The sequence below is a fragment of the Myotis nattereri genome, assembly GCF_964212035.1.
Source record: "Myotis nattereri genome assembly, chromosome: 21".
Taxonomy (NCBI): domain Eukaryota; kingdom Metazoa; phylum Chordata; class Mammalia; order Chiroptera; family Vespertilionidae; genus Myotis; species Myotis nattereri.
The window spans coordinates 4,094,357-4,109,733 of NC_138097.1; the positions used below are offsets into that span (position 1 = coordinate 4,094,357).

At 45.2% G+C, this 15,377-nt stretch overlaps 1 protein-coding gene across 2 annotated transcripts; it reads right to left on the reverse strand.

Annotated features, from left to right (window-relative positions):
* Nucleotides 1-2,910: 2,910 nt before the first annotated feature.
* Nucleotides 2,911-12,283, reverse strand: LOC308535773 (uncharacterized protein). Of its 2 annotated transcripts, none has more exons than XM_081114780.1 (2): nucleotides 11,222-12,283; nucleotides 2,911-5,246 (listed from the first exon to the last, which is right to left on the reverse strand). In XM_081114780.1, the coding sequence occupies exons 1-2, from the start codon at nucleotides 11,334-11,336 to the stop codon at nucleotides 3,679-3,681; spliced, it is 1,683 nt and encodes a 560-aa protein (XP_080970906.1). In that variant the 5' UTR covers nucleotides 11,337-12,283; the 3' UTR covers nucleotides 2,911-3,678. The 2 variants fall into 2 exon arrangements, with proteins under 2 accessions (XP_080970906.1, XP_080970907.1); XM_081114781.1 differs by having other exon boundaries at nucleotides 12,005-12,274.
* Nucleotides 12,284-15,377: the final 3,094 nt, after the last annotated feature.

Consider the following 15,377-nt stretch of genomic DNA (forward strand, 5'->3'; position numbering starts at 1 on the left):
TGTTCATTGTGGGGTTGCACAGACTTAGAAAGAAATATACAGATAACCCAAGCACAGAAACACACAGGTACAGAACACTCCCAGCCTGTGCTGGGCACTCAGGTGGTGGGCTTATGTCCAGGTTCACATAGACCCACACTGTAGACATGGGCAATACCCTGAGGAAAACACACACACACACACACACACAAACACACACACAAATTGGTGCCACCCAGACAGTACCACAGGACACATACACAATGGGCACTCCCCATATGCTGGCAGGAAACACCATCACCAATCGTGTTCCAACACCCCACCTCTCTGGCCCCTCAACCTCGCATCCCACAGTATATTGTCCCTCAGAGTCCAGGCTCCATCACCTCACTCCAGGTGCAAGGGTCTGCTCGGCACAGGCCAAACTTATGGAGGGTGAGACCACCTGTAACGCATGCCCTCAATGTGGTATCATGTTGAGACCAAGCCTCTCCTTCTGGAAATGCTTGTATTGCAGAATGGTCTCACCATTGAAAACCCACAGCACCATTTCCTGGAGAATCCATGCTACCTCCATGACTGGTTGGGCGGTGTTATTTTTAATGAAATGAAAATGGGAAATTACCCAGAAATGCAAAAGTAGAGAGATTCCAACAATGCCCATGGGGCTCAAGGGAGTGTGTGGGCTGCTCAGAGGTAGGTGAACTGATTTGAGGGCCTCAAGTATCAGGAGCTGCTTCAGAACACCTGGGAGGGATCTGCGCTCAACTACCTGAATCCAAAACAGTTGTCTCAACCTCTGGCTGGAAGGTGCTGAGACCACAAGGCCCATGTCCAGGCCCAGAGCTTTTCCCAGCCCTTTAGGGTTTAATCTCAGGAACACAAATGTCATAATTACCTGTGGGTGACTGTGCAGCTCAGGCCTGATTCCCCACCCTCCACACTGACAGCAGGGCCCCTCCCCTCCTGTCCTCTCCCTGACTGTGTGCTCTGCCCTCATGAGAACCCTTATGGCTGTTCACCACAAGGTCCCTTGGTCTGTGATGGTGTTCACATGTGTTGACTCATTTGGTAAAAAAAACCCCAAACAAATATATTGATTAGACTCGCAGTGGTTTCTCAATCTTCCTAATGCCGCGACCCTTTAATACAGTTCCTCATGTTGTGGTGACCCCCAAACATAAAATTATTTTCATTGCTACTTCATAACTGTAATTTTGCTACTGGTATGAGTCGTAATGTAAATATCTGATATGCAGGAAGTATTTCCATTGTTCGCGACCCACAGGTTGAGAACCACTGGATTAGAGAGCGATAGTATGGGGGGGGGGGGAGAAACTCTCATTTGTTGTCCCACTAATTTTATACATTCATTGTTTGATACTTGCATGGGCCCTGAATGGGGATGGAACCTGCAACCTTGGCATTATTGAGATGATGCTTTAATCAACTGAGCTCTCTGGCCAGGGCCAAATTTATCAGGAGTTTTAAGTAAAATAAGTCACTAATGTATCTGAGAATAGATAGATACCAGAACCACCATGATGACAGATAGTGATAGAAGGCTAGAATTCATGAAGTTTTATAAGTGTTTTCTGGATATATTTGAAATAAGCTAACTCAAAGGCAGATTATGTCCTTGCAGCAGGAATTTCATATGCCAATTAGGAAGCATTGAAAGGGGGAGGAGTATTTTGTTTCAGGGAGATGGGCATGTATGGAAAGATAAAAGCACATGTTAAAAAGTGTGTTTTAGCTTGGCCAATATTACTCAGTGGTTGAGTACAAACTATGAACCAAGAAGTCAAGGTTAGATTCCGGTCAGGGCACAAGCAAGGATTGTAGGCTTTATATGGAGTGTGCGGCATACAGGGGGCAGTTGATCAATGATTCTAACTCATCACTGATGTTTCTAGCTCTCTCTCCCTTCTCTGAAAATTAAGATGGCAAGTCTATATAGATATGACCATCTCTCTCATTTCCTGAGAGAATCATTGTTGCCTCTGTGGCAGCAAATAATGTCCAGAAGTGAAGACTACTGCCATCAGAATGATCAGGAATGCTGAATTGTCACAAGACACACAACCTGGGACTAATTATATGATTATCCTCCCTCTAGCTTTGAGTTCCTGCCTGTTGTGATAACCTTGAGGTGAACAATATAGAGGGGCCCAGGGAAACCCAAAACCATGAGATTGTTTTCACAACAAATCACTTCAGCTACAAAAAGAACACACAAGCTTCAGGACTGGGTCATTTGTGGATAATGTTCAGAAGAGGCAATTTTCATCCAATATACTGCCATCTCTTCCACTCACTATGAAAGTTCCAATATTAGTTGCACTTCACAGTGTTAGAACAAATGAAACCAGCCTGTGAAATTTCACACATCATGGCATAGGGCTCCTTTGCAGTATGTAAGACATACTATGAAGAGAGAACATAATTCATATTGTTCACAGAAGCACAACAAAAGACTCTTCTGGGTGATCATTGACCTCACCAATAATACAGGCACCAGGCTAAAAAATTAGAACCAAAAAGTCATGCAGATTTTTGTTAAAGGGCTTGGTCAGCAATACAAAATATACCAATATTGGCCAAAGAGTAATTTTTTGCCATTATGATGTGCCTTCCAAAGCACAGAAAGTTTAAGACTCCACCTTATCTGTTTACCTCTGGATGTGATAGATCACAACTATCCTTTCAAATCATCCCAGGCAGTGAATATTACCCAAAAATTAAAGGTCAAAAAGCAAAAAACACCATTACTAAAAGATCATAAACCAGAACAGAGGACAGCAAGCAGTTTGTAGGTTAGTAAGTAAGAACATAAAACAACTCATCAGAGGATAATGTTAGAACAATGATAGAAGTACAAAAAAGGGCTCCTCTTCTGGGGGACCACTGACCTCATAACATCAGAGGCACAACGTTATGCAAACTTTTATTTCATTGCATTGGTCAGTGGTATAAAATAAGCCATTATTGGACAAAGAGTGATTTTTCTGACATTATTATAGGCTTTCCAAAGAACAGAAAGTTTCGGACCCCACCATATCTTTTCATCTCACCATGATGATAAGATTATAATTTTCATATCAAACCATCCAGAGAGTGAAATTAAAAAAAATAAAATAAAGCTACGAAAGAAAAAACCATCTTTACTAACCAGATCATAAACCAGAACAGAGGACAGTAAGCAATTTGCAGGTTGGTAAATTAGAAAGTAAAACAATTCATAAAAGCATAATGTGAGAACCACAATGTCCCTGAAAGTGGTAGCACTGCTTAGCTTAGGATGGGTGCTCTGGAAAAACCCTAGGTCAGATGCATTCTCTAGTCAGACAGAAGGAAAATCCTGTCAAGAGCTTTAAATAATCTTAATTTTCCCAAGCACAAGTGAGAACACAGAATACATTTCCCCTGAGCACACACGGGTTGGGACTGATGCACTCTTCAGGTGAGCCAGGTGGTAGAGGTGAAATCTCTTTAGCCACAAATCAATGGGGTAGTAAATCCGGGCATGTTACCAAGTGCAATGCACCTCCTTCAAGACTCCATTATACTGGAAATGTATGAGAAATTTAGCAGAGTGTATGTTCCATTAAAAGGGGTTAAATTCAGGAAAACAGGTCCCAAAGAGTCTCCTTCAGTGTTGTTATTGTAAGTAAATAAAATAAAACATATCCTGCACATTTAACACTTCTCTCCACTGTGAACTCTCAGATGTTTCATAAGAGTAGATTTCTGGCTAAAAGCCTTCCCACATTCAGTACACTGATACGGCTTCTCTCCAGTGTGAACTCTGAGGTGTACAATGAGGTGATCCCTTCGTCGAAAGGACATCCCACATTCTCTACACTCGTATGGCTTCTCTCCAGTGTGAACTCTCAGATGTTGCATAACGTAAGATTTTTGGCTAAAAGACTTCCCACATTGTCTGCATGCATATGGCTTTTCTCCTGTATGAACTCTGTTTTGTTCAAGGGCAGACTTATTACTCAAGGACTTCCCACAATGTCTAACCTCATATGGCTTCTCTCTAGTGTGAACTCTCTGGTGTTTAATGAGTACAGGTCTTTGTGTGAAGCACTTCCCACATTCACAACACTCATATGGCTTTTCTCCAGTGTGAACTCTCAGATGTTTAATAAGGTTAGCTTTTTGGCTACAAGACTTCCCACATTCAGTACACTCATATGGCTTCTCTCCAGTGTGAACTTTCAGATGTATAGTAAGGCTAGATTTTTGGCTAAAAGACTTCCCACATTCAGCACACTCATATGGCTTCTCTCCACTGTGAACTCTCAGATGGTTAATAAGGTTAGATTTTCGGCTAAAAGACTTTGCACATTCAGTACACTCATATGGCCTCTCTCCAGAGTGAACTCTCTGGTGGTTAATGAGTGTACTACTTTTACTGAAGGACTTCCCACATTCATTACACTCATATGGCCTCTCTCCAGTGTGAACTCTCTGGTGGTTAATGAATGTACTTCTTTCCCTGAAGAACTTCCCACATTCATTACACTCATATGGCCTCTCTCCAGTGTGAACTCTCTGGTGGTTTATGAGTGTACTTCTTTCCCTGAAGAACTTCCCACATTCTCTACACTCATACAGCTGTTCTCCAGGGTGAACTCTCTTATGTTGAATGAGGTTAAAGATTCGTCTAAACACTTTCCTACATTTGTTGCATTCATAAATCACTTCTCCAGAAAATGCACCCTGACATTGAACAACTTTCAGGTTGTGGATGGCAGTGTCTTCACATTCACCCCACTGGTGATGACTTTTTCCATCCAGAAATTCCTGTGAAATCTCACTGCCACAGTGTAGCTCCTCAGTGTTGAGAGTGGCCTGGTGCTGGGGAAGCTCTGAGTTGTATTGCAAGTCTTCCCCAACCTCCCTGCTGGTTGAAGGCACCAAAGATAAGGAGAAGCTGCACCTGCTCACAAAGGAGGCCCCATTCATAGCTTCTTTCCAGGGCTCCTCTCCACATTCATTCCTCTGTTGCTGGTGAGGATTTGTACTGAAACAGACATCTCCAACACATACGTCACTACAGAAGGCTGTCTGCTCAAAGTGTGCTGCATGTGATCCAGTCAGGTGCAAAATATGTTGTAACACAGAGAAACACTGCTTACACAGAAGGGTCTTCTGGGTGGCTGTAGCTGTCTTAGAAGCCCCGACCTGTGACTCTCCTTGTATAGATACACTCTGATCAGAACAGGCCTCCTCATCATCCATTTTATGCCAACAACCTGAAAAGTAAGAAATGGTGAGGAAATGATTGTTGATTGTGTGACATGGGGAAGTCCCATTGCAAACGTGTGTTACACATCACATGTTGGTTCCATGCAATTGTCTGAAAATAAGAGATGTGCAGAAAGGGTTAATAAGAGGCTCTTGTGACTTTCTGGGATAATGAAGATCACAACACAGGGAGGCCTCACCAGATATATGACACAAACATGGCAAGCACCACATGGATTAGAACCATTATGGCAAACCTTTTGAGCTTGGCGTGTCAGCACTTTGAAAAACCCTAACTTAACTCTGGTGCAGTGTCACATACAGAAATTTTCTGATATCTGCAACCATAGTAAAACAAAGATTTATATTTTTGATATTTATTTTATATATTTAAATACCATTTAACAAAGAAAATCAACCAAAAAATGAGTTCGCGTGTCACCTCTGACACACGTGTCATAGGTTCGCCATCACTAGATTAGAATATGGTTCTCCAGCTCATCCTTCAACTAACAGCATTCTGCAGGGCTTATCTGCTGGGGAGCGGGGTGAGCTGTGTAAGAGGTTGGTTCCATCTTACTCCAAGTAAAATTTAATAAAGGAATAGCTGGTTTCAAGGACTACTTAGCACATACGTGCACCTCATAACACATGTGCAAGTCAATGTTGTAGAATACTTCAGAGGCACCAGTGCAGAGGAACAGGTGATACAGAGGTGAGCAGTCTGCACTGGGCCAGAGCAACACAGCTTGCTATAGTATTCAGGGAAGAAAATATAACAAACAGTTGAATAAAGGTCTTACACAAGAGCCCATGGTTCATGTAGGTAAAGACCATAACACGGCACAGGCTGCCACGAAGAGCCCTTACCTAGAGAAAGAGGGAAGAAGTTGAAGCCACGCATGTGGACACTGTCAGCCTTGTATGAAGAGTAAGTGCAAGCTGGGACACATTAAGCTCATGAAAGACTCCTGACTCCCTAACACTTTTTGAGGTAACGGGTGTTAGGGATGTTCGTGGAGTACTTTGCTCAGGGCTCCCCATCTATTTTATCCATGGAAGCCACAGCACATTTGACAGGACAGTGGGGGAAATTAGCAGAGGCAACGGTCTGGCTGTGGGAGAGAGAAAGCTAAGGCTGAGAGGAATAAAGGAAGAGAGGTCATCACCTGAGGACACTGGGAGAATGTGAAAGTCTTACCTACAGATGATATAAATGCAAACACTTCCAGCATCACATTGTAGTATAGAAGTTTCTGAGCCTCATCAAGGAGCCCCCACTCCTCCTGAGAGAAGGCAATGACTACGTCCTCAAAGTTCACATCCTGTCATAATGGGGACAGTACAGTCATGATCAGATTCAATCCTAAGATTATAAATCTGTCATATTCCTCACCCTCCTCACCCATCTGCTCTTTCCACTCTTCACATGTGAGAAAATAGGCCTTCATCCCATGAAAGGCACTGTCTACTTATATTACTGCTGATATTTTTCTTCCCACAACAATTAAGGCAGTTGAGCAGATAGAAGATACCTGAGCTCTGGACCTCCCATGTATACCACACTGCCTGTTATCAATAGATTGGGTGCCATACACATAGGTTAGAGAGGGATGTTGGCCATAAAGAGAGTGTGTGTGATTTGATACTGATCTTCTCAGGAATAAACCTTGTAGTCCCTCCAACTGTTCCTCTAAGACACCAAAAACATGGCATCACACTTCATCAGCTTGACCCCAATCCCAAGGTGCTGAGGCCATCACTTTTCAAAATATGCTGCACATAGTTCTCTGAACAACACTTCTCGCACACAGGTTCATTCCCAGAGCACAACTTCAAAGATTATTCAGGTTTGCCATAGTGTGGATAAATTTTTTCCTAATCAACTTCTTTTCCAAAAATATAGGTCACCACCTGCATAATCTAGTTCTCTCTTACCCTTCTTCCTTATCCATGCCAGGGGAGATTTACAAGCCTGGGTAACACTGATGAATGCTATCTCATTCCCATCAATCAATGTGTCACTCCCAACAAAAGGCGGGTGGTTAGTTAAATGGCACCTAAGCTTTTAACCTAGAATGTAGCATCCAAACACCTATCTTTACAGGCAATTCACCTTATTGTTACATCCAGGCACCACCAGAAATAGACTTCCTTCATTCACTCTTATGTCAATGTCAGGGTTCTGTGGCCATGAATTCACTTCCCTCTCCAAGTGCACATCAGTCTTTCTACCACACCTCACTCACACCTGCACTTCCACAGCCCCAGCCCCCATGTTCATCTCCTGGCCTTTTACTTATTACTCAGCATGTGTTGTCCAGAGGACGGTTGCCAAATTGAATCATGATCAAGTACTACCCAGACTCTGATAGTCCAAACTCATAGAGGCAGCCTTGAGTCCTGCTACATAGGCCTCTATCCATGACTGTTTTTTTTTTCTCCTTCAACCACAACTATTAAGAAAAACAATCAGGAGAAAACCAAGATGGCGGCATAGGTAAACACCGGAGTTAGCTACCTCGAACAACCACTTCACAAATACAACTAAAAGATGGGATGGACATCGCCCAGAATCACAGGAAGACTGGCTGAGGGGAAATTCTTCAACTAGGAGGAAAGAGAACAGCATATGAGACGCAAAGGAGGCGCAGTGCAGAAACTACAAAGGTGGGGAGGTACGTGTGGTGCGGGCTGGTGGCTGAGGGCGCGGTTGTCGTTTTCAATCAGGAGGGAGTCTCAGATTCTGAGCTCCAGTTCTGGGCGAGTCTCTAGGGACCTAGACTCAAACGGGAGAAGTGGGACTGTCTGGCATCGGTCGGAACGCGAGGGCAGCTTTCTCTCCGAAGTTTGCAGCGGTTGCTGGGACTCTGAGAGGCAGAGCCTCTGGGGACGGGACTGAGAGCAGCCATAACTGCTCCCTCCACCTGCTCTGTTGATCCCGTGCGATCCGCCCCGCCCAAGCCCTGCACAGAGCCATTTGCCAGATAGCCTCAAGCATAGGCTAGATTAGCACCTCCCTAGAGGACAGAAGTTTTCCCACTGCAGACACAGCTGATTCTCACAGCCAGTTGGCCTGGAGGTCAAATCCCCCTAGTATTAACTACAACAATCAAGGCTTAACTACAACAAGACTGCGCACAAAGACCACTAGGGGGTGCACCAAGAAAGCATAAAAAATGCGGAGACAAAGAAACAGGACAAAACCGTCAATGGAGGATATTGAGTTCACAACCACACTTTTAAAGTCTCTCAAGAACTGTCTAGAAGCCGCCGATAAAGTTATTGAGATCCTCAAGAAATCTAATGAGACCCTCAATGTTGTGATAAAGAACCAACTAGAAATTAAGCATACACGGACTGAAATAACAAATATTATACAGACTCCCAACAGCGGACCAGAGGAGCGCAAGAATCAAGGCAAAGATTTGAAATGTGAAGAAGCAAAAAACACCCAACCAGAAAAGCAAAATGAAAAAAGAACCCGAAAATACGAAGATAGTGTAAGGAGCTTCTGGGACAGCTTCAAGCGTACCAACATCAGAATTATAGGGGTGCCAGAAGATGAGAGAGACCAAGATATTGAAAACCTATTTGAAGAAATAATGACAGAAAACTTCCCCTACCTGGTGAAAGAAATAGACTTACAAGCCCAGGAAGCACAGAGAACCCCAAACAAAAGGAATCCAAAGAGGACCACACCAAGACACATCATAATTAAAATGCCAAGAGCAAAAGACAAAGAGAGAATCTTAAAAGCAGTAAGAGAAAGAAACTCAGTTACCTACAAGGGAATACCCATACAACTGTCAGCTGATTTCTCAACAAAAACTTTGCAAGCCAGAATGGAGTGGCAAGAAATATTCAAAGTGATGAATGCCAAGAACCTACAACCAAGATTACTTTATCCAGCAAAGCTATCATTCAGAATTGAAGGTCAGATGAAGAGCTTCACAGATAAGGAAAAGCTAAAGGAGTTCACCACCACCAAACCAGTATTATATGAAATGCTGAAAGGTAGCCTTTAAAAAGAGGAAGAAGAAAAAGGTAAAGATACTAATTATGAACAACAAATATGCATCTATCAACAAGTGAATCTAAGAATCAAGTGAATAAATATTCTGATAAACAGAATGAACTGGTGTTTATAATAGAATCAGGGACATAGAAAGGGAATGGACTCACTATTCTTGGTGGGGAAAGGGGTGTGGGAGATGTGGGAAGAGACCCTAGGGATGAGGACAGTGGGGGGGTGGGGGGGTAAGGGCAGAGGGTGGGGTGGGAACTGGGTGGAGGGGAGCTATGGGGGGAAAAAAAGAGGAACAAATGTAATAATCTGAACAATAAAGATTTACTAAAAAAATAAAATAAAGGATTAGTATATATTTAAATAATCATGGGGGGGGGGGGGAGAAAAACAATCAGATCTCAGATATCCATAGCCCACCTCCTGTTATGCTGCACTTGATGTCCTTTCACTAGTAGCAGTCAAAATCTCTCTTAACCTTCACTCAATTCCCAGCCCCGATGGTCCTCTGTACCATGCCCAGTGAGTTTCACAGAGGATCACTCAAGCCCTTAGCTAATCCACAAGACTGACTGCAACTCCCCACAGTCAGGTCCCAAGGGTCACAACAAAATCCTGGTGAGAGTTTAGAAAAGTTGATATGTACCAGCCCTAGTCTCCTGTTGTTTGAATTACTCTTTGGTCTCCAATTAACCTCAGGTCCACTCATCTTTTGAAGGTATTAGCCACTGTGCCGGGAGCCGGTCCATGCTTGCTGTTTCAAGGGACCTGGCATATATGGCATACTGTTCTTAATATGTTTGCTCACCTTCTTGGCACTATGTGTTTTAACCAAGGTCGCCTCTCTGAGAAAGGTTGTTTCCCCAAGTAGGGATTTTCCCCTGAAGTTAGGGAGGGAATAAAATCCCTTAACTAAGTGCCAGGCGGGTAATTAATCACTTTAACTACGAATAATCATGCTTAAGCTACATAATCTTTACTCCCTGGAATGGAGATAAGAAACGCCCTAACCTTTGTAATAGAGATTGATAGGATTGGAATCAACTGGTATAAATACAGTTGAAACAAGACAACAGCAGACAGAAATTAGGAGACAGAGAGAGAGACAGAACCTAGGCACAGAACCTACACAGAACGTTCTCTAGGGACAGAAGAACTTCGCTGGAGAGAACATGGCAAAAAGATCCTGGACAGAAACTGGCCTCAGAACCTAGAGAGAGAACCTAGCAAGAGAACATGGCAAAAGATCCTGGACTGAACCCGACTACAGAAATTGGCAAGAGAACCTGACTAGAACCTGGTGACTGAACTTGGCTGGAGAACCTGGACAGAACCTGGCTGGAGAACCTAGCGAGGGAACATGGCTATAGAACCTGGCTGAAGAACCCGGCTACAGAACCTGGCTGGAGAACCTAAGCAGAACCTCTCTGGAGATCGAGACCAGAACTTGGCTGGAGATCCTGGCTAGGCTGCTGATCAACTGAATGCTGTCTCCGTGTCATTCCTTCTACGCCGACTCCGTCCACACCTTTGGGGACCCCTGGACCCGCTGGGGTTGGACCCCGGCACCACTGCAAAACGATTATCTCTCCTCCACACTCTACATGACAACTTCTGTCCCTATGCTGTGTTGTGACACCCACCTCCCACAAACAGTGGCCCCATCAAGAAAGCCAGTCCTCAGGCTCACACTGTCCCTTCTGAGCTACTACCACCATTACCAACCTGACCATGATTCCCTGTATTAAAGTGATCTACAGTCCTGGCTGATGTGTCTTAGTTAGTTGTGCATAGTCTCATGCACTGGTGAGGTCACATGCCTGGGCTGTTGGCTGGATCCATAGTAGTGATTGTGGATCCTTGTTTCTTGCTCATCCCTATTTCTCTCTCTATCCCTCTCTCTTCCTTTCTACATCTAATATCAATAAAAATATATATGTATTTTAAAAAACATACCTGCAGGTTCCTGATTCAGCTCGCTTTTTACTCCAAGCCTTTGCACATTCTGGAACCTATGTCTGGAGGACCTTGCACTCATTACACTGGTTGCCATAAACAAGGTCCACGTCATGAAGCCCTACTCCTGGCCTTAGGAGTCTGGGCTGAGTGTCTGTTCAAACTCCCCAGGTCCACAGGATACAAGACCAGCTGACAGTCCCAGGACTCTACTATCTCAGAGGTCACAAGGGGGTGAGGCCCTGAAATACGCTCCACAAGCCCGTACACCTAATTCATTCTGCATTTGCAAAAATTTGTGGAAAGAAAATGGTCTGTTGACAGCCTGGCACCCACCAGGCTCTATGGGCTCAGGCTGCTCAGTGCCCTTGCCCAGCCCAGAGGCCAGGTGCCCTCCAGATGCCGGTGTTATCTCGGGGCTCAGTCCTCAGGGCTCACGCTGCCAGCTCCCTTATCATTTACGGGACTTCCCCTTCTGCCCACAGCTGCTCTCCTCTGTCTTCCAGTCTGTCCTTCCTCTGAGCAAAGTTAGGAAAAGTTAGAATCCGGCCTCAGAAAATGTCCCTCTTTTTTTCACAACCATCTATGGCCTCAGCGTTCTGAGAGTGAAAGGAAAACTCCTCCTGCAAAACCTCACCTCATCTCTCTGCTGCCTTTTCACCCTCAACAGGCCCGGTTTCCGAATCCTCCCTGCGCAGTCGCACCATCACGTCCTTACAAGGTGACACTGCAGCCTTTAACCCTCTTCCCCCATCAGCCCTGTGTCACCCACGAGGGACTCACCATTCTGAGCGCTGGGACCTGGGCGGCGGGGCCTGAGAGGCCGGTCGCCAAGGCTGGAGGGTGAAATGGGGTCCGGCTGCGGGGACGCTGTGAGCAGAGAGGAGTCCGGGAGGCACGGGGACCCCAATCTCGGGCTGTTGGGCTCAAGGAGCCTCAGACACACCCCGCACGGCAGGCGCGCTGCCTCCCAGGCCTCCTCCTCCTCACGACCAGCGGCCTGAAGCCTGGGAGTCTGTGAACAAAGACCTAAAAAGTTAAAATGTCCACCACCAGGAGGAAGGCGGAAGTCCCGCCTTAACCGGATGCGCAGACGCCAAAACGTCTTTTATCGCCGCCCACATGCGTGTAGTGCCTTCTGGGTAATGTAGTTTTCTCAACCGCTCAGTGTAGTACTAGCATCCCAGCCAATGACTTAGGTGAATAAAGGTGTTGTGGCAGAGAGAGTGATGCCTGGGGAGGAAGTAGATGGGACCAGAGACCTGGCTAATTGGAGCTGACTAACAAATCTCTGAGGGGAAGGAGGTGGGAGGAATGCAAGAGATCCACCAAAGAATATATACAGAGGGGGGAAATGGGAGACATGGATAATACTATCAACAATAAAAACTATATGTATTTTCGTAAATTTTAAAATAATGTAGCCAAGCTGGTGTTGCTCAGCGGTTCAGCCTAGACATATGAATCAGGAGGTCATGGTTCTTTTTATTTTATTTTTATTTTTAAAATTATTTGTTTAAAGTATTACATATAGTATGACATATAACTCCTTTTTTGCCTCATTGAGCTCTGCCCAGCTCCTCTCAGGCCTCAGCACATGCCCTTACCTCCCACATAGTGTCTATGTCCATTGGTTATGCTTATATGAATATATATAAGTCCTTTGGTTGATCCCTTAACCCCCTTCCTCCCTTGAATTCCCTCTAAAGTTTGACAGTCTGTTCGACGATTCTATGTCTCTGAATCTATTTTTCTTCATCAATTTATGCTGTTCATTATGCTCCACAAATGATGAGGTCATGTGATACTGTTTCTTTTTCTGTTCAGGGCGCATACCTGGTTTGCAGGCTCAATTCCCAGTGTGGGGGTGGAGTCATGCATGAGGCAACTAATCAGCAATTCTCTCTCATCATTGATGTTATTATCTCTCCCTCTCCCTTCCACTCTCTAATCTCAACAAAAATATTTTAAACAAAGTATATACATATATGCATAGGCCCTGTATATAGACTATACTGTGGCAAGGGACTAGAAGCATTGGGGGCAGGGTAGAGGGAGAAAAGTGGGGAGGAGTATGGGGAAATTGGGAACATCTGTAATATAGTCAGCAATCCTATGTAATAAAGAGCTAACATGCAAATGGTCATGGCGCCCTCGCACCCTTGTGACCTTGCACCCTTGCGCCCTCACGCTGGGGTTGATGGACCTGCGGCTGGGCAGGGGAATATGAGGCTGTGTCCCCAGCCCCCGCAAGGCTTGACAGGGAACCTGAGGATGGGCCGAGAGACCTGAAGCCATGTAGCCCTGAGGCCAGGCCTGGGGACCTGAGTCTGTGCACACCCCCCCTCACTGGGGGACCTGTGGCAGGGCTGGGCTACCTGAGGCTTCCCCCTTTGATCCAGCAATTATTCTTCTAGAATATATTACAAAGATCAAGTGATGAAAAGAAGTAATGCATATGCACAGGGCCTTTCTGCCCCCCCCCCCCCCCCATTTTTCACAGCCAAGGACTGACTGACTGGAATAACCCCAGTGGCTTTGTGGATGGGAGTCTCCTGAGAGAACGTGGGGAGATCTGAATATACAGCAGTTAAAATCCATTACAGTTTGTAAATAGGGTTGCATGAAACTCCTCTTCCCCTATACAGCTGTCTTCAAGTATTTCTATGTGGAGAAGCGGTGGAGACATAAAGATATAAATTAGACATATAAGTGAGGCAATTTCATAGTTCAGTCATTTAGTTAATGAGAAACTATTAAGCATCTACTCTTCTAAAAGCAATGCAGATAAATGGTGAAGAAAATGATTAGCTTTCTCATGGATGGCACATTCTAGTTGGGAGAAAGTAGACAATAAACAAAGACTTAACAGGTCAAGTGTGAACAAAAATGTGACCACATACTAAATCTGACAAGCTCAGGGGAGGTGCCTGGCAGCCCTTACACTCAGAGACCTAAAGTCCCCACACAGTGCTATCAGTGGAAGTGGGCATCCCCTTCCCCACTGGGTGCTTGGAGTCGGGTCCTTACAATATCTGGAGAAAAAGAAATGTCTGAGACTCACACTGGAGGAGGAGTGGTTGACATCCCTGCGTTTGCCAAGTCCCATATCCCTTAATCCAGGCCTGGAAAATGTGCAGCTGGGGACTCAGCAGAGCTTGAAGCAGAGCTAGTGCCAGAGTTTCCTTCCCTTGGAGGAGCTGGGTCCTGCATAACATCAGGCTAGTTGCAGTCCATTAGTCTATTGTGTGTGGGGTCCACACGGCCTTGGGCTCTGTGGGCAAAAGGAGAGTCCCGCAGGCCTGGAGTGTGGGCCTAGCAAGAGACAGAACTCCTTTGTTTAGGAGGTAAGTGTCTCACATCTTCTCACACTTGCAGTGGCCACACCTATTGCAACCAATGACCTATTCCCAGGTGTCACTGACAGTCCAGTGCCTCCCCTATTTCACGGAGAATTGCCTGGGCATGCATCTACTCTTCCCCTGTCCAGTCCCTTCCCCCTGCCATCTGCGGGGAATAGCCCTGGGGAGTGTTAAATTGCAGTTTTCTGGCAAAGCTGCACTAAAGACATGCCTATGAAATTTGGCCTTCCCTTTGCTCCTCTCCCCTTGTTCGTAACTGGGTTTATTACAGTGGTATCACAGATGAAAAAGAAGCAGACCATTTGGTGGATGAGAACAGAAAACCCCAAAACTAGAAACATAACTTGAGAATTGAATGCATAGTAAAATGACATTTTAAACTAGGCGAGAAAAGGAGAAACCAAGATGGCGGCATAGGAAAACACCTGAAATTGCTGCCTTGCACAACCACTTAAAAAATACAACTAAAAGACAAAACGGACACCATCCAGAACCACAGGAAGGCTGGTGGAGTGGAAATTCTACAACTAGAAGGAAAGAGAAAAGCACACTGAGACTCAGAGGTGGTGCAGAAGTAAAGTGCAGAGGCACGAGGCGCACGCGTAAAGGGCTGGAAACTGAGGACATAGTTGTCTTTTCCAAACGGGCGGGAGTCTCAAGCTCCCGACTGCTCTGAACTCCAGTTCTTGTTGAGTCTCTTGGGACCCAGTCTCATACGGGGATAAACTGCATGGTCTGGCATTGGGCAGAACTTGAGGGCGGCTTTCTCTCAGAGGTACTTGCAGCGTTTACCT

Bases quoted from the DNA above. Each gene is read 5' to 3' on its own strand.
- LOC308535773 (XM_081114780.1), bottom strand. From the start codon at position 11,336: ATGACGTGGACCTTGTTTATGGCAACCAGTGTAATGAGTGCAAGGTCC. The intron at 5,247-11,221 runs GTATGTTTTTTA...CTTACTTTTCAG, and splicing joins GCTGAATCAGGAACCTGCAG to GTTGTTGGCATAAAATGGAT.